Source organism: Schistocerca cancellata, chromosome 7 (genome assembly GCF_023864275.1).
Source record: "Schistocerca cancellata isolate TAMUIC-IGC-003103 chromosome 7, iqSchCanc2.1, whole genome shotgun sequence".
NCBI classification, from domain to species: domain Eukaryota; kingdom Metazoa; phylum Arthropoda; class Insecta; order Orthoptera; family Acrididae; genus Schistocerca; species Schistocerca cancellata.
The window spans coordinates 413132519-413160236 of NC_064632.1; the positions used below are offsets into that span (position 1 = coordinate 413132519).

Sequence of the window (27718 nt, forward strand, 5' to 3'; positions counted from 1 at the left end):
TTATACTGAAATTCAAATTGTAAAATTGTTTTCCGATGTGAATTCAATAATTACTGTAAGAAGTAGCAAATTATTCTGACTGAAAAGTGAAATCTACATTTGTACTCCACAAGCCACCTTACAGTGTGTGGTGGAGGGTATTTTGTACTTTGTGTACCAGTGTCACTTCCCCCTTTTTCCTGTTCCAGTTGCATATGGTTTACGGGAAGAACAATTTCTGCTAGGCCTCTGTGAAGACTAAAATCTTTCTAATTTTATCTTCATGGGCTTTTTGTGAGTATACTGGTTGACTCTTCTAGGCCCTTAGGACTTTAACAATAAACCACACCATGATGCAGTATGCCACTCTTGCAGCAACTGCCACTGAAGTTGGTTGAGCTTCTCCATGAGACTTTCACAATTACTAAATGCATCTGTAATGAAACATGCTCCTCTTCTTTGGATCTTCACTATTTCCTTAATCAGTCCCATTTGGTTTGGATACCGTGCTGACAAGCAATGTTCAGTTATTGATTGAACAAATGTTTTACAAGCAACTTCATTGATGGACTACATTTCCTGAGGATTCTCCAAATGAATCTCAGCCTGGCAGGTGCCTTAGTCAAGATTAATTCTAATTGCTCCATATTCATACTCCTAGATATTTTATGGAAGTTGCTTCCTGTGACTGTTCTGCAGTTTTTTAATCATAAAATAGGTCCTTGTCTGTCTATGTATTCACAATACATTCCATTTCTTTATGTTGAAAGTCAATTGCAATTTCCGGCACCAAGCATCAATCCTCTGTATATTTTCCTGCATTTTACTACAGTTTTGTAGCATTGTAACTTCTCTGTGGACAACAGTATCATCTGTGAAAAGCCTCATGGAACTTCTGACATTATCTACAAGGTCATTTATACATATTGTAAAAAGCAATGATCCTGCAACACTCCTCTGGGGCATGCCCAAAGTTACTTTTATGTCTGAAGACTACTCTCTGTTCACAATGGCATGCTGTGTTCTGTTTGCTAAAAAGTCTTTGATCCAGTCACACAGTCTGTCTTATATTCTGTACACATGTAATTTGTTCATTAGGCAGCAGTGCAGAACTGTAAACTGTATTAAATGCCTTCCAGAAGTTAAGGACCTATCCGGGCACCTGCATCTACTACTTTCTACACCTGGTGGATGAACAGAGCATGTTGGGTTTCTCATGATCATTGTTTTCAGAGCACATGTTGGTTCCTACAGAGGAGATTTACAGTTTCCAGAAATGTCATAATATACAAGCATAAAACATGTTCAAAATTCTACCACAGACCATCACCAGAGATGTGTGGGGAATGTTTTGTGTGTCTCTTTGACGACCCTTCTTGACAATGGTGATGATCTGTGCTTTTTTCCAATCATTAGGAATACTTTGTTCCTCAAGATAAATAATATGATTTGGGGACTGAATACATAATGAACTCAGCTGCTGTCATTGTAACTTCTTATTGGTTGCAAGAGAACAACTGGTGCTTTAAATTTCCATTTGACTCTTGTCACAATCACCTAATGCTGTTTCATTGATGCTAACTCTATGCACATGAGACAGAGAACATTCGTCGCCAAATGTTAACCTGGAAATTATGGCAACGGTTTCTTTTGAGAAATTTTGACTTTTAAACTGGGACTTGATGAGAATGGTGTGTAGTACCTGAGCATGGTACCTTCTAGGAATGAATTTTTTGTGTTACATTTTGTAGTGAATCAGTGACCTGACACAGTATTTTCATCTTCAACAGTAAACATTTCAGTGTATGGACTGGCCTGCTTGATCTCCTAGGCAGAATACCACAGAATAATTGAGATGCTTTCAGGAAGAGTGTTGTTGGTCACAACCCTTATTCCTGACCAATTCTGCACTCAAGTAGCATTGTTAGAAAAATAGTATTCATTTGATGTCGAGACAGATTATCACTCCCATTGCTGCTTGGACTGGTCTTACTTGTGTCGTATGTAACTTCCACAATCATTTTGCACCTGAATTTAAATATACAGTACATTCTTTGCTTGGAATAATACATCCAGTGTTATTTGTGATGTATTGTACTTTGTATGGTTCGGCCACATTTCTTCAGTTTTACCGCATGATCTTTTGAGCTGTTACATTTTTTCTGTTTTTTTTTTTTTCCTTTGATTTGTGCAATGTAGAGGGTGTGCATAACACAGAAAAATAGTACTCTAATATACACATTTGCAAGAAGAATGAATAATAAGAAACTGGCTAATGAGTTCTCTATTATTAGTTTTCAAATTACTTAAACAGAAAAACAATTGTTGATAATTGAATCTGTAAACATTGTAGAATATCTAGCTTTTACTTGCCATATCTCTTCTGCTCTCAACATATGTCCTGTTGTTGAGGAACTGGAATGTGACTCGATGAATATTTGATATTACATGCACCTGCACTTCGGCATCTGCATAATGACCAAATACATCTAGAAGAAAGCAATAAAACATATCATTAATTGGCTATGTACCTAAGTACATTACTGGCTATTAAAATTGTAACATCATGATGATGACATGCAACAAACTTCAAATTCACTTGAAATGTAGAATATGCTTGGATATACAAGTTAACATTTCAGCTCAACCACCTAAAGCGCAAAGGTGTAATGCCAGCAATATCCTGTAGATAAAGAAATTTTGTGCCTGGGTTTGTCAGTCATTAATCACATTTTAATTGAATTTGTTTGTAGGAAGCTCATGTTATGCCTCATTTAAGTACTACAAACATCTACCAACATGTCACAGTTCGACACTATACAGATTGTGGCTTACTGAGACTACAGTTTATTGTCCTTCAGTTTTGCTGCTCACATTGCCAGGGATCACAACTGTCATGTGAATGTGGAATCATTGGGTTCAGGAGGGCAGTACTCAACATAATGCAAGATCTCAGCAATTCCACGTGATTAGCAACCAAGAGGATGGATATTGTTTGTTCAGTTGGCAGGATTGTAAAACCATGTCAGTTTCCTTCCATCAGGAAGATGGCATGCTTGGAACAAGACAAGTTTCAACAAGCAACATCCAAACACTGTCAGCATGTGTGGCTTCCCTTGAAGCAGCAGCAGAGACAATGGTCTGCCCAATGGGAACACTGCTCAGATGTGGCAAAACATCATCTTTTTAGATGAGTCCTGTTTCCAATATAACACCACATGAGACATATCTGTGCGCAGAGACTCTGAGGAAAATGAATGAACTGCCTTCATCGTCATCGTATTGGCCTAATAGATACTTAGCAAGATGGTACAAGATGATCACCTCTAGTTATTAGACACCAGGCACTGCATATCTAATGGGTTAAGGCTGGTGGCTGTTTCCTATCTTCAGTATCAACATGGTGTTATTTTTTGACAAGATAATGCTTTGCCGTATCTTTGTGGTTTTCTTCAAGCAGGTAACACAAGTCCCAATGTTGTCTGTGCTGTCTTGATCTAGTTCAGGACAGAAGGAGTTTGACTGTTGTTCTGACCAGCACTTCCCTCAGTTCTCTCCCCCAGTGAAAACATCTGGTCATAGGTTGTAAAGAGATTGGAAAGTTGCTGCTTGCAACTATGATTGATGAAATCTATCATAGAGTTGAAGAGGCATGGAATGACGTACCCATATTTTTTTATCCTACCTCAGTTTGACTCAGAGCCCAGCTGGGTTCAAGCCCCTTTTAGTGGTAGAAGCGGCAGCTCTATGTATTACATTTTGCACCCTATAAACTCCCAAATCATCTACAAATTTAGCCATATATTCTTCATATTATACTGTATATGTACAATAAGTAAAACTTTGTTATTTGCTGTTCTTAAAGACCAACAGTGTAGTATTGATCCATATTTTATTTATAAGTGGACTACATTTTATCTTTTGCTAGTGGTAATCTGTGTATTTCAAATCAAATTGTTGATAATGTAAGAGAAAGCCGAAAAAAGTAAATTTATTGATAAAGGAAAAAATTTCCTGCACGGATTCACAAACACTGTGAATACAGCAGTTTGTATTGTTTAATATTTTTTTATTTACTACACTATTTCAGTTACAGCCATTGTCAGATATCAAACTGCTTCGAACTTGCTAAACAAGGTTCTGTGTCACTATTAAGAGGATGTGCACCATTGACACACCCCAATTAAGCATAGGTTTTTAATACTGATACCAAATCTTGTTTAGCAAGTTCTAACCTTTTTGATATTTGATCATAATAGTAGCCAAAATGGAGGAGAAGGAGAAAGTGGTTCTCTCCCTTCCCCAGATGTACTAATATGGGAAAGGGCAGATGGTACAATGGGCCATTCAGTATGTAGGCAGAAGACACAAGCAGACCTGTACATGCATACAACAGGCTGCCACCATCCAGTGCAACATCAGACAGCACTGACCCCCTGATACATAAGGCATTTGTCATCTACGATAAACAAAGCTGTCCAGACAAACTGCAACACTTAAGGAATGAATTCTGCAACAATGGTCACAATGGAGCACAGATGAGGAGGGCATTCAAGAAGAGACAGGATAGTGGAAACAGGGAAGAAGAGGAAGAAGACAGGAGGCTCACTTTTCCTTCTGTACTTGGATTAGATTAGGTTATAGATTAGATTGAGTTTTCGTTACATAGACCCAAAAAATGAGATGATTCTCGTGGGTGTGGAACATGTCAGAAAGTATAACATAAAACCATAAAACATTTGAATATAATACTTACTACCCTGATCATTTGTCAGGAGATTGTCGAAATAGGTAAATACAATGAAGTTAACTGGAACAGCTAATATTTACAGAATTAACACGCTGTCAGAATGAAAGACTGTTATGTACTATTAACAAATATTCATACACAAAATACCTAATCTTGACTGTTGTCTGTCAAAACTGAAATCTAACAGATATTTTTACCTAAGCTGGCTTAACAGTCTCTGCTAAAATATTCATCCATGGAGTAGAAGGAGTTGCCTATCAAAAAGTCTTTCAAACTCTGTTTAAACCAAATCTCTTTTTGTGCACTAGAATCATACACAAACCCAGTGATGAACCAGGATTAATCTCTTCAATCATTTCAAAATTAGAAAAGAAAACAATGAACCATTGTAAACAAGATATATCAGGCCCAACCTCTACAAGCATCTTACTCAACCTTAGTTCAAAATAAACCACATCCAATGGCTATGTGTAAGTATGGGTAATTTTGTATAATACAAACTTTAGCTAGACAACATGTGTTTCTTTGTTCTGAGACACTAGGTCCTACTGCTGAGTCCTAGATAGCCATATGCAACACATTTTATAGGGACAATTTAATCACCCACTGTGCAACATGGCACCTGAATGTAATTTACAAGTGCACCAATGTGTTGTGATTGATCAGAGGTTTACTATTTATTTTGAAAATCCATCCTGATGAACATTATCTTTTCCAACTGTTCCATGCCAGATGTGCTATACCGGTAACAGAAAATTGGTAATTTTTTCAGTTTTCATCTGCTGAAAATAATGCTATTCAAACAATCCCTGATAAAATAGTACATCTGGAAACAATTCACTATGAAATAGCTTTGATTACATAAATTCATATTTTCATGTTCTGAGGCAGAATTTTCACCTAAACTTGCATTTGTCAAAAAAAGTGAATTTTTAGATCCCTAGCAGTTAGTTATACCATAATACAGTGTGAGGAGTAATAGTGGTGATCTGTGCATTCTAAGAGTTCACAGTGGGTACGGTATACTCATACATTATCATCTTGAAAAATGAACCCACCACTACAGTGTTGAGTACAGGGCAGAACTATAGTTTGGAGGGTTCCTTTATAATGAAACTTGACAGAAGTGAGAGATACCCAACAGCTGTAAATGATATAGGCTCAGAACATGATTGACATACATACCTTCTGAGTCTACAAGACTTTACACCTGAAACTTTAAATTCACTGCATGTGGTATGGACAGATAGCCTCATGAATAATTTGAACACATTTTCCTAAAATTGTCTTGAGCAACTAATTTTGTAAAATTAGCTGCTCAAGACAATGCAATGCAATGGAATGGAAATATTTTAGACCTTATAGTTACAAACACGCCTTATAGACAGTGTTGTATAGAGATAGGGATTAATGATCTTGATGTCATCACAGCAATGATGGTTGCAAAAGTTAATAAACCCATCAAGAAGGGTAGGAGAGTATTTTTGCTCACTAGAGAAGATAAGCAATATTTAGCATCCCATTTAGACAATGAATGAACTTCATTTAGTTCCAATGAGATGGACATAGAGGAATTTTGGGCGAAGTTTAAACTGATTGCAAATTACACTCTGAGGAAGTATGTGCCAAGTAATTGGATTAAGCATGAAAAAGACCCACTGTTGCTTAATAACAAAATGCTGAGAAAGCAAAGGCTATTGCACTCTCTAGTCAAAAAGAATGTACAAAAGTCAACAGGCAAAAGTCAGTAGAAATTCCTGGGTCTGTGAAAAGTTTGCTGTGCAAAGTATACATTAACTTTCTCTGTCATACTTTAGGAAAAGACCTTTCCAAGAACATGAGGAAATTCTCATTCTACACAAAATCACAAAGTGTGTTGAAATCTTCTATATAGTCACTCAACAACCAGTCTGCAGTTTTAAATTTCGTGTTTAAGAAATAACTCCACAGAAAATCATACAAACATACTGTTGTTTGACAGTCACATAGACTCCAATATGCAAAACATTGTAACAGAGAATCAAGAGATAGAGCTGAACACAAATAAATCATTTGTTCCAGAAAGAATCCCAGTTCAGTTTAACATAAAATACACTATGGCATTGGTTCCTTTCTTAGTTTGTATTTATTGTGAATTTTCACTCTGTGAAAAGTCCGAAAAGCCTGGAAAAAGTGCAGGTATCTCGTAAGAAAGGTAAAACAATGGACCTGAAAAATTATAGACGAATATCATTAACATCATTTTCCTGCAGAATTCTTGAAAATATTGTAAGTTTGAGTGCGACAGATTTCCTTGTCATGGAAAAGCTCCTGTCCACAAATCAACAAAGATTTAGAAAGAATAACTTATGAAAACCTCAACTTGTCCTTTTCTCACATTATACCCTACAAACCACAGATGAAGGACAAATGGCAGATTCCATATTGCTAGATTTCCAGAAAGTATTCACCATTATGCGTCACTGCAGATTGTTAACGAAGGTCCAAGTGTGCAAATTGGGGTTCCCAGTTAAGTGAGCGGCTGAAAGACATCTTAAGTAATAGAAACCAGTATGTCATCTGCTATGGTGAATGTTCATCAGAGACAAGTGTATCATTGGAAGAACCTCTGGGGAGTGTGATACGATTGCCCTTACTCACTATATACCGGGTGATCAAAATTTGGAAACTTAATAAACCACGGAATAATGTAGATAGAGAGGTAAAAATTGATACACATGCTTGGAATGACATGGGGTTTTATTAATAATAATAATAATAAAAAAAAAAAAAAAGCGCGAAGTTCACAAGACGTCCGACAGATGGTGCTGGACAGCAAAACGTCAGTGACTGTGCATGACAATTGTTTATAAAAGGAGTTGTAATGGAGAGAGAGAATCAGATGTGCCAGCAGTCACAACATGTTGATGTTACCTGAAAAGGTGCTTTTAGTGAAGCTGTATTATCAGAATGGGTAATGTGCTAGTTCAGCATTACCATCCTATCACCATAGGAAGGGGATTCGAATGGGTAAAGGTCTGTTGACAATTGCAGCTGTGGCGAGAATGATTTCGATGTTCGTAGCCATGGGTTGTTTAGACGATAGACCCCGTAGTGGTCGACTGAGCACAAGGCGTAATGCTGCTGAGACAGTTCAGGAAGAAATGGAGACTGTAGCGGGTTCATCTATGCATGGGGAAGTCAGCGCTCGTGCAGTCGCACATTGCACCGGCATTCCGTACACTACTGTTTGGTTGGCACTGAGGCGTACCCTCCAATGCTATCTGTCCAAAATCCATCGGCATCATGAACTGTTACCTGGCAGTTTAGTGAAGCGGAGTGCATTTGTGGTGTGGGTGTTTCAAAAGATGGTGGAAGATGACGATTGGTTGAGTAACGTGTTGTGGACTGACGAAGCTCATTTCATGCTCCGAGGGTCTGTCAATGTCCACAACTGCAGAATTTAGGCTACCAAAAATCCTAGAACTGTTCTGGAAACTCCATTGCATGACGAGAAAGTCACGGTATGGGTTTGATTTACCACATCTACCATTATTGGGCCTTTTTTCTTCAAGGAAATGTGTGATTCTTGTTTTGTAACTGCTACTGTGATGGGTGAGAGGTACGCTGATATGTTACAGAATCGCATCATCCCCAGCCTGGCTGATAAATACCAGCTGGAACGTACAATGTTTTTGCAGTATGGTGCACCACCCCATATATCTAGATGCGCGAAAGATCTCTTGCGCACGTCGTTTGGTAATGATCGTGTGCTTGGCCTCCCAGGTCCACGACCTCAATCCGTGTGATCATTGGCTTTGGAGTTAACTGAAGTCGCAAGTATATCGTGATCGACCGACATCTCTAGGGATGCTGAAAGACAACATCCGACGCCAATGCCTCACCATAACTCTGGACATGCTTTACAGTGCTGTTCACAACATTATTCCTTGACTACAGCTATAGTTGAGGAATGATGGTGGACATACTGAGCATTTCCTGTAAAGAACATCATCTTTGCTTTGTCTTACTTTGTTATGCTAATTATTGCTATTCTGATCAGATGAAGCACTATCTGTCAGACATTTTTTGAACTTTTGTATTATTTTGGTTCTAATAAAACCCCATGTCATTCCAAGCATGTGTGTCAATTTGTACCTCTCTATCTACATTATTCCGTGATTTATTCAGTTTTCAAATTTATACTGATTTTTTGATCACCTGGTACATAAATGACCTGACAGACAGGGTTAGCAGGAACCTGCTGCTGTTAGTTAATGATGCTGTGGTATATGGGAAGGTGTCATTGAATGGACTGTGGGAGGATACAAGATACTTAGGGAAAATTTCTAGCTGGTGTGATGAATAGCAGCTTGCTCTAAAAGAAGAAAAGTTAATGCAGATTAGTAGGAAAAACAATTCTGTAATGTTCATAAACAGTGCTGCTTGACACAGACACATTAAATGTCTAGGCATAATGTTGCAAAGCAATATGAAGTGGAACTGGCACATAAGGATGGTAATAAGGAAGGCAAATAGTTGACTTTGGTTTATTGGAAGAATTTTACGAAAATATAGATCATGTGTAAAGGAGATCATCTATAGAGCAGTTGTGGGATCCACTCTTGAGTACTGCTTGACTGCTTTGGATCCCCACCTGTTTGGAGGAAAGAAAACACTGAAGCATTTGAGAGGTATGCTGCTAGATTTGTTGCTGGTAGGTTCAATCCATATGCAAGTATTACAGAGATGCTTCATGAACTCAAACGTGAAATCCTGGAGGGTAGATGATGTTCTTTTCATGAAACACTATTGACAAAATTTAGAGAAGTGGTATTTGAAGCTGACTACAGAATGATCCTACTGCTGCAGGGATACACCTTGCATAAGAACTATGAATATAAGGCAAGAGAAATTAGGGTTCATATGGAAGCTCTACTTGAGTTTGTGTCAAAAAATATATTTTTATGCATATTTCCTTTAAAATGGATATTTGTAAGTTTGAGAATTGAAATGTTTGATACTGATGAATTATAATATTATTCAGTTACTATGTCGGTTGTTTCTAATGTGACTGAGACTGTCCCCTTCATAAGGTTTCTCATGCCACAAAAAAAGATTAACAGTTAACACAGGTTATTCATGCACAATGCCTGTAAAAAACATGATGCAATACCACGCACATGTGTTCACATTAAACATATATCATATCCAAATGAGTATCAACAGTGATTCTGATGGTTGCAGCTAATTCATAATAAATTATCTTCATTTCCAAAAGTTGCAGTGTTCTAATACATCCACACTGGACAAGAATTATTAACTAAATTAAACAATGGAAAAATCCAGGGTGGACTGTAACAATATTATGAAAAGGAAAGTTGTTACTCACCTTGTAGTGGAGATGCTGTGTTACAGATAGGCACAACACAAAGACTGTCACAAATAAGCTTTTGGCTAACAAGGCCTTTGTTGAAAATAGATCTCTCTCTCTCTCTCTCTCTCTCTCTCTCTCTCTCTCTCTCTCACACACACACACCCACCCACCCACCCACACACACAAATGCAACTCACACATACACATGACTGCAGCCTCTGGCAGCTGAAGCCAGAGACTGCAGCCATGTCTGTGTGAGTTGCCCTTTTGTGTGTGTGTGTGTGTGTGTGTGTGTGTGTGAGTGAGTGTGTGTGCGAGAGTGTGTGTGTGTGGTCTTTTTTTGACAAGGATCTTGTTGGCTGAAAGCTTATTTGCGACCTTCTCTGCTGTATGGTAAGTAGAAACTTTCCTTTTCACAATATTGTTACTAACATTAATATGAGAAAGAGTATGAAACGAAGTTTAGCAGTTAGGTAGGCAATCCCAACTACAAACAATTAGAAGAAGCTCTGTGATTTTTGGTCACAGGCAAGTCATTCAAGTGTTTGAAATTTAGTGTGGTCTTATCTTTCAACACTATTAGCAAGAATTTTTGTAAATATTTGTCCAAAAATACTTTTGATGATTGATCATTTAGGGGTGCATAATTTCTGTAAATTAAATAAATTAAACACTTTCTCTCTCTTTTTCTTTCTTGGGGGAGGGTGGATGGATGGTACATCTGCAATGTCCATGAGGAACTTCTTCACAAATTCACCTTGAGCAAAACGCCTTAACGATTTGGCAGTCCTTCTGCTCATTATGAAACCAGCCTTAACCTAATTGTCACACGGTGTCCTCAATTTGGTGAACATTTGCTGTTTCTAGCCCAGATTAGAAATTATTATTTTTATTTTGTCTTTCTACAGTTACCCTGTAAGCTGTTAAGCAATGTGTTTTGTAGAAAACTGTCGTCTCATACTCCTTCACAACAAATAGTGATTCACTAACAAGTAAACAGGTTTACCTTTGTGTATGCTAAATAAATAATTCTCCATCAATTTCTCCTGGAATTGGCAACATTCAGCTTGTACTTTTATCTTCCTGATAACCGATAATTTGTAAATAAACTCAGTAAAGAAGGAAGCAACATTTGCACAAAATTAACAAACAACTAGCATAGGATTTCACATGTGAGCTTTGAGCAGTTTGTTCATCAAGTTTTGGCCCCTACTGTCATTGTTCAAATCAGCGCATTTCATGAGTAGTAGGTAATTTTCATGACATTGTTTTCTATTATAAACTTTTTTGATATGTCAGTGTATAGTGCAGTTGTAGGCAGTTAGCAGTAAATAACATGCGTGCTTTCAGCAATGATACAGAGGTGAAAATATTTCTCCCCACACCACTCCCAGGTAGTGAGCTACTTCCCCCATTGTCCATATACACATGAGCACACTCAGACTGGAAACATGTTTCTCTTTCTTGCTCAAATCCAGTGGTGGCAAAATGGCACTGCTCATGCACTGAGCAAGCAAAACTTTCACTGGTCTGCATCATAAGCCATAAACCCGAAGTGTGCCAAGCATAGTTGAAAATATCTGAAAATTCTTCACAGGCTGAGTGTAAAATGAGAGCACAATGCTATCTCTCCCACAGATTTCTTCTATGGCTGTATTGAAACCATTCATCACTGGTTGCCCACTCTTGCTCTACATGCACATAGAGAGTAAAATTGATGAAAATTATCAGAGCTACTGCTATTACATTTAATTCAAATTATGAAATTCATATTGCTATATGAGTACATTTATTTCACTCATGAATCTGTAACTACACAATTTCCCACAACCACATATTATCATTTTAAGATATTTACATTTCTCAGCAGCAAATGAATACTTACTGCTAGTATGAATGGAACATTTTTAAATAAAAAATAAATTTAAAAAATGTGGTTGAAATTTGGAACTATGTGAATAAAATTTCCACCAAAGAAAAAAGGATGGTTACCTCCTTTCAGATTCTTACCATCTGGACTAAATGAATCCCTAGCACGTACTTCAAATGAAAAGAATCCATCCAGTGTCTCATCTTGTGGTTCAAAATTGAGAACTATATCACCATTTTCTTCTACCAATAATGCATTATCTTTAATACTGGTTAGACTGTCAGTGGATGCACTAATGTCACCGTACAGGCGATAAGTTATCACGTCATTCAGATCTGGATCAGTGGCCTATAAGAAAACATGTTGGGAAGTGTTCATTATTAGAATGTAATCTTATAATTTTATGCATTGATTTCAGATTATTTGCAAACAATTAATTTTTGCAGGAAGCATATACATGAAGAAAAAAATATTTCAACAAATTAAATATGTTTTAAATTATTAAAAATTCTTAACACTATTTTAGTACAAAACAATTTTAAACATATACATTTATGACATGCAAAAACTATTGTAGCATCAGCCTGCAGAAAAAGCATTGTGATCTTTGAGTTAACCACCAAGCTCTTTCAGCCATCCTCAGCAGAAGTATGCTAAAAGCCTCTTTGAAACTACTACTAAAAATCATCCATTGTACTCACATTAACTATGAACACTATGTTTTTAAAATAGATAAAAATGTATCTATGTGACTAAAATTAAATTACTTGTCAGGGCACAATGTAAGGTGTTATATGAAGAAGGTTAAAGAGTTCTATCCTGTAACATAATTTAGAAACTGCAAAAAGACAGGTTAATATGAACATGTTTCCTATCAAGAAGATTTTCAATACAGCCCACTTATTGCTTTTATACTTGTGGCACCTCTGGCATAAAGTGCCATATCTTTGGACATGAGGATCTTTAGCTTACTTTGGCTATGTCTGCTGAGCGCACTACATTTGTACAACCAGGTTGTATTCTCCTTGTTCTGTGCTTAAATAAATGTTCATTCAACAGCTAAAGTGTGTTATTACTAATCCATGACCTGTAATATCCACAGTGGTGACCCCAACATCATCATCATGTGTTCGGGAATTATTTAGTGCTTCATTTCATCATTAACGGACTTTGTGTGCCGGTCCACATTGTCTTCGGAACAAGGGATCTACCAGTGTCCTTTTGTGCTAGTGCCTCGGACCCTATTGACTGCACTTGCGTATTTACTAGTGTACCTAATGTGCATTTGGTGAGAAGTGAACAATTACCTGGCCCCAGCCATGCCAGCGACCACTTAACCATAACCAGCCCAACAGGGCCACAGTCAAGTGCAACTATCCAGCAACAGCTGATACATGGACAGAGCACGCTGCTTAGTGATATTGTGAATGATAATCAAGTGATGGATGTTGTGGTTCACCCCTCAGCTAAGTAGTCCCCTTTGGTTTGGTCTGATGTGCTGAACTGTAATCCGAACGTTCATGTGCACAGGGTCACACATTCTTATATGCCTGACATATGCCCCCGCAGGCCATAGTGACACCAGTCACCTCAACCACACTGGTTTCCATGACCATGGCTTCATGGTCACACCACGATCGCCTTCCATCCACTTTCGTAATGGCACCAGCCATTCCCACCCGTGCCGGTTACCAGATTAAATCCTCCCCCCCCCCCCCCCCCCCCCCCCCCCCCTCCACCGTGGCTGCACCATGACCGCCTTCCGACCACTGGCAGGTTTCCTAAGCTGTCTGCATTGCAAAAGGACAACTCTAAGACTTGGTTTACATTGGTGGATCATCTAGTGGATATCCATGGGATTTCAGATGATGGCGCATGTTTTGTCTGCCTAGTGAACCACCTCTACGTTCATCCAGACCTCATCAGTGATCTGCTCCTACTGCCACCCGCCTCGCCCAAGTATTTAATGGTGAATGCTTTTCTCGTCCACCAGCAGAGGCTATCCACTACATCATCCATGACGAACACCTCGACAACCACACACCTTTCGCAGCTTTGGTGGCGCCTTTGTGTATTAATTGATGATAAAGCACTACCAGATGCCACGCTGTGGACCTTGTGAATGGTCAATCTCCAATTGGACCTACAACTTCACCTGCTATCTCATGTAGCAGACCCTCTCAAGGTTTGTCTACGCATGGCCAATCGGGCCTACGCAATCATTCATCACAGGCACCACCTGTCACAGATGACATCGCCATCACCTTTGATTGGTACACCTGCACCTTTGGTTCTGTGCTCTGCAGCAGGAGCCAGCGTGCATGCCTCAGCAGCTCAATGGCCTGTCAGGAGCTATCACTTGATGGCCTACAGGAGGTACTTGTGGCAACCTCATGACAGTGTCCAACCCCACCCGAGCAGCAGCCCAAGTGGTCTCAGGCAACGAAAGTCAGCTGCATCCCCTGCCCTCTCCACACCACCTTGCTACCCAGCTTATCCACTATGCTGGTACCATGCACCTTATGGGGACACCACTCACAACTTCCACGCACCTTGTGTGTACCCAAACAATTCTGGCAGTCACATTTAGGCACATCCCGCCACAATCGTTCATGGTGCCTACTGTCTGCCACTGTACCTCTTGCTCCAGTGGCGCAACATCTCTACATCATGGACTTGTCATCAGTCACTCACTTTCTCGTTGATACTGGCGCCAAGCACTATCCCAGCCAAGCATGCACCAGAATGCATTCTCCTGCTAACCTCATTTTGATCGCTGCAAATCACTCTCCTATCACAGTCCTTGGCTCCATCAAGATGTCGCTTCGCCTATTACCAGTCACCACCCTTCCTTGAACTTTTCACGTAGCCTATGTGGATCCACCTGTGATCAGGTTGGACTTTCTACACCGTTATGAACTTTGGGCCCGACCTGCAGGCTGCAGCATTCTGCCACGCATCTGGTTCTACCGTTCTGTGCCCGAACAAGTTCGCACAACTCTGCTCTCCACCCCCTTGCCTACCCTCTCCACATGTGCATCTCTGGATTTATTGGCTTACAGCATGCTCTGACCATCGGACAGCAACTGGTCTTCTCCTATCCACTTTGTTCCTAAGAAGGATGGCTCGTTACACATGTGCGGGGACTACAAGTCTCTTAATGCTCGGACAACTATCGACAACTATCCCACTCCTCATATCAAGGACTTCACGCAATTAGTGCATGGCTCGAAGTTCTTCTCTGTCTTAGATTTTTCGAAGGATTATCACCAAATTCCCATGCACCTGCCAGATATTCCAAAGATGGCCATCATCAAACATTTCGACCTATTTGAATACTGTTACATGCCTTACGGTCTGAAAAATGCTGTGGAGACGTGGCAACGGTTCATTTATTCGAGTTTGCTACCTCTGCCTTTCGATTTTGCTTATTTGGATGACATCCTGATTTTTTCCTCGTCTGTCAAGGAGCACCAGTTTACCTCGATGCAGTTCGTTTGACTCTCACAGTCAATGGTGTGGTGATCAACCACAACAAATCTCAACTCTGTTCTACATCTGTTACATTTCTTGGCCATACGGTCTCAGCCAATGGCCTCTGACCAACGGATTCTCGTGACGAAACCATTCTTGCACTGCCTCTTCCTGAGAATTACTCTCAACTCCATCGTTTTCTGGGCATGGTAAACTTTTATTGACGCCATATCCCTCGTGCTGCCTCCATCCAATTGGCCCTTCCTGATGCCCTCCGGCAAAAATACCATGGGGAAGCGAAAGTTGGGCTGGACTAAGCTCATGCTTGATGCATTTGATAATCTGAAAACTGTGATCATGAAAGTGGTCACTCTTGCCCACCCTGACCCTGAGGCCCATATTTCTATTACATTTATGTTAGCGAGTCAGCTGTGGGCACTGTCTTACAACAGCATACTGCGGACTCAACTCAGCCACTCCATTTCTTTTTAAAATAACTAACCAGGCTTCTCACAGTTTATGAGGCGGTGAAACACTTCTGGAGCAACCTGGAGGTGCGTCCTTTCACTACCTACTCAGACCAAAAACCTCTCGTTGACGCAATATGCAACCCGGCAAAGGATCTCCCGCCATGACACTTCTGGCACATGGACTTTATTTGCCAACGTTCCTCAGATGCTTGTTACATTTGTGATGCAGCTATCTATCTCTTATCTCGGTTCTCTCTGCATCCTTGAACTTAGATGACCTCACCTGACTCCAGACTGAAAATGAGGATACACAGCGATTGGATTCGGACGAGTCTTCGATCGCTATCAGACCTGTTGTCTTGCACAGGTCAATGACCCTGGCCCTATGCGATGTTTCTACAGTTTCCCCCCACCCCTTGGTGCCATCTACCCTTTGATATGGGATCCTTGATGCTTTACACAACCAGGCCCACCCCAGAACGCACGCAACGATGAGACTAAGCACTGAACATTTCATCTGGCTCGGCATGTGGCATGATTGCCACTCATGGACCCATGTGTGTGTCCCTTGCCAAACTAGTGAAGTGGACAGACATGCACAGCCTCCTTTGGGACAGTTCGACATCCACAGCGGTCGCCTTTGGGATGCGCACATTGACAGGGTCACTCCTCTCCCCCCTTCCGAACGGTACAAATACATACTGTCTATGATCGAGAATGCAACCCTTGGGGTTGAGGCAATTCCTCTTGTCAACATAATGACAGAGACCATAGCTCGTGCTTTCATATTGGCATGGGTCATGAGATTTGGCTGCCCCCTTCCACTTACTATTGATCAGGGATGACAATTCGAGTCCGCACTTTTTGCTCAACTGTGTGAGCTGTGCGGAGTAGCAAAATTCCACACTATGGCATATCAGCTGCAGGTGAATGGCCCGGTTGAGAGATGGCATTGAACTCTAGAAGCTGCTCTGATGTGCCGTGGTGGGCTATGGTCTGAAGCACTTCCTTGGGCCTTACTCAGCATCCATTCTGCCCACAAGGAGGTCCTCAATGCTTCACTTATATGGATAACCCCTCCTTCTGCCAGCTGAATTCATCAAGGATGCACCCCAACTGATGCAACCAACCTTCTGGCCCTTGTAGAATGACTGCATGTGCATGTTCCCACCTTCGATGACCCCTGCCTACCACTCAAGGTGTTTGTACACAAAGACCTGGCATCATGCGAGTTTGTAATGCTGCACGATGACTCCGCATGTGTCGCCTTGCAATATACTGGTCCACATCGCGTCTTATGCTGCGGAGGGAATACTTTCATGATACTTCTCAAGAGGCAACCCAATACAGTTTGAGTTAACTGATTAAAACTGGCATGGTCCCTTGGCAAACCGTGTTCTGACACCTCCAGTCTGCCTGCCATCACTGCCACTGCCTTGCCTGCTGATGCCACTGATGTGGCCTCTAGCGACACTCCACCACCTGCGCAGCAGTCCGGTGCACATGACCTTGTCGATGCGGCTTCTGAGGATACACAGAGGTGCACACTTCTTGTGCTGGACCTCACCTTTAACCACCATGCTGGTATGATGATTTTGTGTTCAAGTGACAAAGCTTCCCTCTGCTATGCTCTGCTCTGCCGGGAAAGGGGAGGGGGGTGCTCTGTGGCACCTCTGGCATGAAGTGTCATATCTCTGGACCCAAGGATCTTTGACTTACTTTGGCTATGTCTGCTGAGCATACTACATTTGTAAAGCCATGTTGTATTCACCTTGTTCTGTGCTTACATAAATGTTCATTCGAGAACTAAAGTGTGTTATTACCAGTCTGCAACCTGTAATATCCACATACTATATAATTTTATTATTGCCTACAATAATCTTTTACCTCATGCTACATAACTTTTAATGTCATATCTTCAGTGAAGATTTGCCAATAAATTGGATTATATCAGTTATTTACTATGAATCTACATTTGCATCTGCACTCTGCAAATACTGCAAAGTGTGATGTAGTGACAAGTCTACTTCCCATTGTTCCATGTAAAATGCTTTCTTCCTGTTCCATTAACATATGAAGTGTGGGAACAATGAGTGCTTAAATGTCTGTGTATGTAATCATAACAGCAGAAACAAACAATTATTGACAAAATTATTTAATTGTAAGATGATGAGACTTACCAAACAAAAGCGCTGGCAGGTCAATAGACACACAAACAAACACAAACATACACACAAAAATCTAGCTTTCGCAACCAACGGTTGCCTCGTCAGGAAAGAGGGAAGGAGAAGGGAAGACAAAAGGATATGGGTTTTAAGGGAGAGGGTAAGGAGTCATTCCAATCCCGGGAGCGGAAAGACTTACCTTAGGGGGAAAAAAGGACAGGTATACACTCGCACACACACACATATCCATCCGCATATACACATATGTGTATATGCGGATGGATATGTGTGTGTGTGCGAGTGTATACCTGTCCTTTTTTCCCCCTAAGGTAAGTCTTTCCGCTCCCGGGATTGGAATGACTCCTTACCCTCTCCCTTAAAACCCATATCCTTTTGTCTTCCCTTCTCCTTCCCTCTTTCCTGACGAGGCAACCGTTGGTTGCGAAAGCTAGATTTTTGTGTGTATGTTTGTGTTTGTTTGTGTGTCTATCGACCTGGCAGCGCTTTTGTTTGGTAAGTCTCATCATCTTTCTTTTTAAATATATTTTTCCCACGTGGAATGTTTCCCTCTATTATATTCAAATTATTTAATTGGATAGATAAAAAATCTACTCACCGAGCAGTGGCAGAATACACAAATAAAAGACGTTTGTAATTGGCAAGCTTTCAGAGCCTATGGCTCCTTCAGGGGTGAAGGCAAAGGACTGGAGAGGTTTAGGAAAAGGTGTAGATTTTGGGAAAGTCACCCAGAACTGTGGGTCAGGGGATGGGATGAGAAGTAAAGACTGATTGTTGGAGACTGCATCGGATGAGATTTGAATACCTGAGAGCTTAAAGGTGGAAGATAGGGTAATATGCAGGCAGAGATAACTGCTTAAATATCATGCATGAGTTAATAAGAATGAAAAGCTGAGTGCATTGTATGTAACACAGGTGGGAGGGGGGAGGGGGGGGGGAAGTAAGTGAAAAATAGATGGGAAAGACAATGAAAGATTGTTTTCATTGTTATTTTAACCTATGTGGCCATCTTTACTTCTTATTTAAACGTCTTGCCAGTCTTTGTTGACGTCTGTCTTGTTCAAACAGTCGTCTGTTTTCTACATTATGTGCTAATCCATTTGTTTATTTATCTGTATCTCCAAGATTAATCAACACTTTGCCCCTACATCTTTTATAGTACTGATTTCCGTGCTCGTAGATGAATCCATTTGTATTTGCATATATTTGTTCCACTGTTATTTACGAATTTGTACACAACAATTTACTGTTCATTACACTGCATGACTCTCTCTTGATCATCTTTCGCTGATTTATCTGCAGTTTTGACAGCTATTTTCTTTTCCACCATCCACTTAATCATGTGTAATTCTTTCGCATTTTTGTGGGTTTGTATTTCGGCAAACCGCTCTGATTGACTTTTATTGCCACATATTGCATAACTTTAATCTCCGAGCTAAGTAGTTTACATTTTCTCCTATGACTTTTGTTTCTGTTCGCCAGTTTTAAAAATTTCGTCTGTTTCCATGACTTTCCTGATTGTTTTTTTTCCTTTTTTGTTTTAAAATCATTTGTTCATATCATGTAGATTGCCCACTCATTACCTCTTATTAACAATTTTTCTAATTTTTCTGATTATTCTGACTTTTTCTTTGCTTTTCTTCCGTTTTTCTATCTTTTCCACCCTCTGATTAATTTTTTTTTTTTTTTTTTTTTTTTTGCCACTCCCACGATTTCTAACTCTCCAAACTGTCCTCTCTTGCCATGATGAATCACATCTCCACTGTTTCCAAAAATATGCCTTTGCACTATCAAACCTAAGGTCCCACATTCTGTTTTTTGAAATCTGCTTGTCCCTTGGAGTTACTCCAAAAGGGCTAACATTAAAAGTCCCTGTTTTTGGATGCAATCCTACCCTACATCAGGCTCTTTTACAGTTTCAAACACAGCAATCTCTTACTCTTACCTGGCTAATCTGTGACCTATCTGCCTCATCAGCAAATTTCCACTCTACCAGACTTCTCTCCTTCTGAAAAAATGCTGCAGTTATCTGTCCCTCATGTTTCCTTGAAAGTTATCATCCACCAAGCCAACTTCAAACTGCAACAACATGCCAGACTTCACTTCAAAAACGTATCCCACCTTCTCCTAAACCACCTGAAAGTGGTGTTTTCCTTCCTGTTAGTGCCCACCTGATTCCAAAGATATGACATCCTTCACACTCACCTTAATCAGCTTTATACTTACCAACAAAAACTTCACCTTTGAGGGGCAGACATACAAACAGATCAGGGGTATGGCCATGGGAAATGGGATGGCTCCTGCCTGTGCCAACCTTTTCATGGACTGCTTGGAGGGGGCTTTCCTGGGATCCGTAAGTCTTCAGTACCTGGATTAGTTTGTATACATTGATGACATCTTTATCATATGGACTCATGGTGAGGCTGACCTGCTAAAATTCCTCACATCTCTGAATACCTTCTCCCAATTAAATTTCACATGGTCCTAATCTGAATCCCATGTCACATTCCTTGATGTCAGTCTCATCCTCACCAGAGATAAGCTACATGCTTCCATCTGCATTAAACCGACAAACAAACAACAGTACTTACAGTTTGACAGTTGCTATCCTTTCCATGTCAAACATTCCCTCCCATACAGGCTTGGCATCAAAGGCAAATGTATTTGTTCGGATACAGACTCTTTACAGCAATACACCACCATTTCACCTCAACCTTCACTGCATATAATTACCCCACCAAACTAGTTAAAAAGTAGATTTCCTGGGCCATCACTTCCAATCCTGTTACTCTGATCCCCCCAAAATACAGCTTTGAGCACAGCATTGGTGAATCAGTATTATCCTGGTCTGGAATGTGTTAATCAGCTACTTCAACAGGGCCATGATTCCTAAAATCATGCCCTGAAATGAGATCCTTTCTATCTGAAATGTTACCCACTACACGTAGAATAGCTTTCCATTGCCTCCCAATCTCCATGCCCACCACACCTAGAACAGCTTTCCATTGCCCTCCCAATCTCTGCAATATTCTTGTCAGACCCTATGCTACTTCTGCACTCATCTCCCTATCCTATGGCTCCTGCCCCTGTGACCATCCCCACTGGAAGACTTGCCCTATGCACCCTCCTACCACCGCCTACAATCATCCTGTAACTGGCAAAACATACTGTGTACCATCAAAGGGAGCGCCACCTGTGAAATGGTACATGTCATATACCAGCTGTTATGCCACAGGCTCCAAAAGCTTAGCAATTACAACTGTCTTTTATGTCTGTCTTCTGTAGTCAAATTGTGGGTAGATTATTTATCCATTTAATTAAATAATTTTGTGTATGTAATTAGTCTAAACTTCCAGAATTAGATTTTCACTCTGCAGCGGAGTGTGCACTGATATGAAACATCCTGGCAGATTAAAACTGTGCCCGACCGAGACTCGAACTCGGGACCTTTGCCTTTCGCGGGCAAGTGCTCTACCATCTGAGCTACCGAAGCACGAATCACGCCCGGTCTCATAGCTCCACTTCTGCCAGTATCTCGTCTCCTACATTCCAAACTTTACAGAGGCTCTCCTGCGAACCTTGCAGAACTAGCACTCCTGAAAGAAAGGATATTGCGGAGACATGGCTTAGCCACAGCCGGGGGGATGTTTCCAGAATGAGATTTTCACTTTGCAGCGGAGTGTGCACTGATATGAAACTTCCTGGAAGATTAAAACTGTGTGCCTGACCGAGACTCGAACTCAGGACCTTTGCCTTTCGCGGGCATGTGCTCTACCATCTGAGGTACCGAAGCACGACTCATGCCCGGTCTCACAGCTCTACTTCTGCCAGTATCTCGTCTCCTACATTCCAAACTTTACAGAAGCTCTCCTGCGAACCTTGCAGAACTAGCACTCCTTAAAGAAAGAATATTGCGGAGACATGGCTTAGCCACAGCCTGGGGGATGTTTCCAGAATGAGATTTTCACTCTGCAGTGGAGTGTGCGTTGATATGAAACTTCCTGGTTGGGCACACAGTTTTAATCTGCCAGGAAGTTTCATATCAGCGCACATTCCGCAGCAGAGTGAAAATCTCATTCTGGAAACATCCCCCAGGCTGTGGCTAAGCCATGTCTCCGCAATATCCTTTCTTTCAGGAGTGCTAGTTCTGCAAGGTTCGCAGGAGAGCTTCTGTAAAGTTTGGAATGTAGGAGATGAGATACTGGCAGAAGTAGAGCTGTGAGACCGGGCGTGAGTCGTGCTTAGGTAGCTCAGATGGTAGAGCACTTGCCCGCAAAAGGCAAAGCTCCCGAGTTCGAGTCTTGGTCGGGCACACAGTTTTAATCTGCCAGGAAGTTTCATATCAGCGCACACTCCACTGCAGAGTGAAAATCTCATTCTGGAAACATCCCCCTGGCTGTGGCTAAGCCATGCCTCCGCAATATCCTTTTTTTCAGGAGTGCTAGTTCTGCAAGGTTCGCAGGAGAGCTTCTGTAAAGTTTGGAATGTAGGAGACGAGATACTGGCAGAAGTAGAGCTGTGAGACCGGGTGTGAGTCATGCTTTGGTAGCTCAGATGGTAGAGCATTTGCCCGCGAAAGGCAAAGGTCCGGAGTTCGATTCTCGGTCGGGCACACAGTTTTAATCTGACAGGAAGTTTCATAGTCTAATCTTGTTATTGTGGTCCATGCAGGAAGGTTGTATGACAGGTTTCAGTATATTCTTAGATTTCTCATTTAATACTGGTTAAAAGTTTAAAGGTAAGATTTTAAGAGATAGTTTGAGTTGGCAAAGTCAGTTTTTTCAGCACCTCCAAGACAGTCCCACATAGGTCAAACAAACGTGTGATCATTTGTGTTGATCTTGACAAATGTTCAGTAGACTCTGGTAGTCCCATCTGGTATGGGTCCCACACATTTCAATAATGTTCTAGGTAGAACATACACTCCTGGAAATTGAAATAAGAACATCGTGAATTCATTGTCCCAGGAAGGGGAAACTTTATTGACACATTCCTGGGGTCAGATACATCACATGATCACACTGACAGAACCACAGGCACATAGACACAGGCAACAGAGCATGCACAATGTCGGCACTAGTACAGTGTATATCCACCTTTCGCAGCAATGCAGGCTGCTATTCTCCCATGGAGACGATCGTAGAGATGCTGGATGTAGTCCTGTGGAACGGCTTGCCATGCCATTTCCACCTGGCGCCTCAGTTGGACCAGCGTTCGTGCTGGACGTGCAGACCGCGTGAGACAACGCTTCATCCAGTCCCAAACATGCTCAATGGGGGACAGATCCGGAGATCTTGCTGGCCAGGGTAGTTGACTTACACCTTCTAGAGCACGTTCGGTGGCACGGGATACATGCGGATGTGCATTGTCCTGTTGGAACAGCAAGTTCCCTTGCCGGTCTAGGAATGCTAGAACGATGGGTTCGATGACGGTTTGGATGTACCGTGCACTATTCAGTGTCCCCTCGACGATCAGCAGTGGTGTACGGCCAGTGTAGGAGATCGCTCCCCACACCATGATGCCGGGTGTTGGCCCTGTGTGCCTCGGTCGTATGCAGTCCTGGTTGTGGCGCTCACCTGCACGGCGCCAAACACGCATACGACCATCATTGGCACCAAGGCAGAAGCGACTCTCATCGCTGAAGACGACACGTCTCCATTCGTCCCTCCATTCACGCCTGTCGCGACACCGGGCTGCACGATGTTGGGGCGTGAGCGGAAGATGGCCTAACGGTGTGCGGGACCGTAGCCCAGCTTCATGGAGACGGTTGCGAATGGTCCTCGCCGATACCCCAGGAGCAACAGTGTCCCTAATTTGCTGGGAAGTGGCGGTGCGGTCCCCTACGGCACTGCGTAGGATCCTACGGTCTTGGCGTGCATCCGTGCGTCGCTGCGGTCCGGTCCCAGGTCGACGGACACGTGCACCTTCCGCCGACCACTGGCGACAACATCGATGTACTGTGGAGACCTCACGCCCCACGTGTTGAGCAATTCGGCGGTTCGTCCACCCGGCCTCCCGCATGCCCACTATACGTCCTTGCTCGAAGTCCGTCAACTGCACATACGGTTCACGTCCACGCTGTCGCGGCATGCTACCAGTGTTAAAGACTGCGATGGAGCTCCGTATGCCACGGCAAACTGGCTGACACTGACGGCGGCGGTGCACAAAAGCTGCGCAGCTAGTGCCATTCAACGGCCAACACCGCGGTTCCTGGTGTGTCCGCTGTGCCGTACGTGTGATCATTGCTTGTACAGCCCTCTCGCAGTGTCCGGAGCATGTATGGTGGGTCTGACACACCGGTGTCAATGTGTTCTTTTTTCCATTTCCAGGAGTGTATGTTTGTTTCGTAAGCAATCTGCTTTGCAGACTAATTGCCTTTTTGTACTATCCTAATAAGAAACTGAAGTATGCCACTGACTTTACCTTTGACTGAGACTACTTGATCATTCTGTCTCATATCCTCATGAATTGTTAGCCTTAAATACTTGTATCAGTTGACCAATTCCAACTGTGACTTACTTATACTGTAGTAATATTATACTATATGTCTGGTTTTGTTTTGTAAAGGGCACATTTTTACATTTCTGGATATTTAAAGCAAGTTGCCAATGTTTGCAGTGTTTTGAAATCTTGCTGAAATATAAGTGAACATTTTTTCAGCTTTCTCTAGATAATATTTCATTAATTTTGTATGCCACATCATTAATGTACAGCATGGACATGAATGTTCCCAACAGACTCCCCTGGACCATGCCTAAAGTTACTTCTACTTGCAGTACTGATTCTCCATCCAAGATAACATGCTATATCTTCCATCGCAACAAATCCTGAATCTAGTCACAAATACCATTTGATAACGAATGTGATTGTACTTTCATTAATAAGAGTTGGTGGGCTAAATGCCAAATGCTTTTTGGAAGATGAGAAATGCTATTTTTTCACTGCTTCGATCCATGGCTTGCAGGATGCTACATGAGGAAAGCCCAAGTTGGGTTTCATGTGACTGATTTTATCAGAATTCACACTGGATAAGATGCACTGGTCATTCTATTTCATCTATTTAATTAATTATGAACTCAGAATAAATGCTAAGATTCTACAACAGACAGATGTCAATGGTACTGGATAGTAGTTATATGGTTCACTCCTGCTAACCTGCTAGAAGATGGATGTGACTTGTGATTTCTTCCAACTACTGGGCACATTGTTTCCTTTGAGGAATTTACAGTGTATTACAGATTAAAGAGGGGCTAACTCAGTCACAAACACTGTATAGAATCTAATAAGTGTCTGGTCACTCTAAGTGAAATATAGCAAATGGATTGATTCCAGCTGCAATAGTTCTGCTCCTTGTAAATGACTAATTTTTTACCTTATCTTTCATATGAAGCTATTAATGCTCATAGTGTATTTGCAGGGAACATCTGGAACTGACAAAATGATGTTCATACAATATTTCACATGATTTTATTATCGATGTGAGTCTGCTGATCATAATGGTCTATTTAGTTCTGCTTAAAACCTAGTTAATTATTGGAAATTAGTAATCAGAATTGTTACAGTCAAATGCTATAGTACAATTAGTGGCATAAATTGAAGCAGGGAATTCACTGTGAGGGCATACAGTGTGCTAGTCAAATAATACTGTGAACTTTTATGGAAAGAGGAAATTCGCTGCACAGGCATGCAGTATGGTGATCAACTAGTACTGTGAACTTACATATTTTTCTAACCATCTAACATTTAGTTAAAGCAAATCATTGTTGGAACCTACAGGTCATCTGCTATGGTAATTTTCAACCTACAGTTCTATAAACTAAAGTGTAAAACCTGAGACCATAAAATATCATTATGTCAGTCTAAATGTACTACCCCCCCCCTCCCCACCACCGCCCCCCCTAAACCCTCACCTGGAGCCTAATAAGAATAGAGACAACATCTACATAAAGGTTCAAGCCTAATAACTGTAAAACACACGTACATGTGTTGAAGACACAGTTAGTTCTGAACATATTAACATCTATATTAACATTTAGACACTAAACTTCTTCGATTGTTACAAATATGAGCTGTGTCAGTCAACTGGTGTGTAATATTGGTGTTTTTACCCTTGCATTTAAGATAGATTTTTCTCAGTCAGTGAATTTTCATGTATTATATATATAAGAGGATGGAATACAATGCTGTAACAATAAAATTTGAGAAGTATGTCTTGAGTTATTCTTGTGTTTAGTAATGATGAAATTTGTGTAAGTAGTAACAAATATTTTACAGATAAAGCAATATAAAAGCCTGAAGTAAGCCAAGAATATGGTAATTATTAAAAAGTTTTGTTGAACAACTAAGAAAGAAGTATAAATATTTCAAGCTGTAGATATCCATACAGGAACAGTAAATGAAATGGTTTGAATAAAGAATTCAGTGCTGTTTGCCATCCACATAAATTGCACTAGTTGACTGTTCTGTCAGTTTTTGGCAGAATATTTAAAACATTATGAATGAGAATACACACAACAATGTTGTAATATTCTACAATACTTATTATTTCTCTCATGAACCGTTTTTCAGCTGCTATCTGATGATGGCATTAACAGCTAAAAACCAGTTTGTGAAATAAATAGTAAATATTGTACAATATTTCATCAGTGTTGTGCATGTTTTCATTCGTAATCTGTAGAAATATTGTTAATATGATATATTCAGCTTAGAGTCAAGTTCAGTTGCCCATGTGAAAGACTATTTTTCAGTAAAACTTTGTCACATTATGGTCCTGCAGTTTAAAGTAACTAAAGTTGAAATGAATGGCCCTGGGCACTTTGGGACTTAACATATGAGGTCATCAGTCCCCTAGACTTAGAACTACTTAAACCTGACTAACCGAAGTACAGCACACACATCCATGCCCAAGGCAGGATTCGAACCTGTGACCGTAGCAGCAGCGCAGACCCACACTGAAGTGCCTAGAACCACTTGGCCACAACTAATGTTCCCTACAGTAATGTTTACTGAGAACAAAAGTTTGGCAGCATGTAGCCCTTAAGGCTTGAGTAAAGAGAAATTTGCTGTTTAAAGTAAAGTAATGTTTGAAGTAACTAATATTTTGTCTGTTATAAAGGTAAAGTTTTGTCTATAATATGATTGTCTACTACTGTGAAATATAATTCTTCAGAATCAGTTTTTGTAAGGAATTAAAGCAGTGGTTTTGAAGTGTAAGGAGTATGTAATGGAGAAACATGTAATACAATATGAAGTAATGAACTGACAAAATATAACGAGGTATATGCAATAATGACATATCACTGAAATTTTATGATGTATGTGTATTAATGAAGTAATAACAACTGATGTAAGTAGTATTATGTGGAGTAGTAATGATTAGGGACACTGTCTTTGTGTCAGTTAAATTTTATAAATGCACTTCTTCAGTTAACAGGTTGGTAATGTGGATGAATAATTAAATATAAATATGAGTAAGAGATTTTATTCTTATAATGATAAGACATCCACATGAAGTCAGGCATTTCCAGTCTACAGTTTGAATAGAATAACCTGTAATATCCAAGATTACAAAATATCATTATACCAGTCTATACACAGTAAACTCTCCCTCCCCCATCCCCCCTCCCAACCATCCCT

At 40.8% G+C, this 27718-nt stretch overlaps 1 protein-coding gene across 2 annotated transcripts in view; it reads right to left on the minus strand.

Annotated features, from left to right (window-relative positions):
• Nucleotides 1-27718, minus strand: part of LOC126092315 (cadherin-23-like) — a 517289-nt gene that overhangs the window by 37094 nt on the left and 452477 nt on the right. For both annotated transcript variants that reach the window (XM_049907844.1, XM_049907845.1), the window contains exons 28-29: nucleotides 12096-12303; nucleotides 2353-2468 (exon numbers count right to left, since the gene is read on the minus strand). In XM_049907844.1, coding sequence (XP_049763801.1) covers nucleotides 2353-2468; nucleotides 12096-12303 — 324 coding nt within the window. The remainder of the gene's footprint in view (nucleotides 1-2352; nucleotides 2469-12095; nucleotides 12304-27718) is intronic.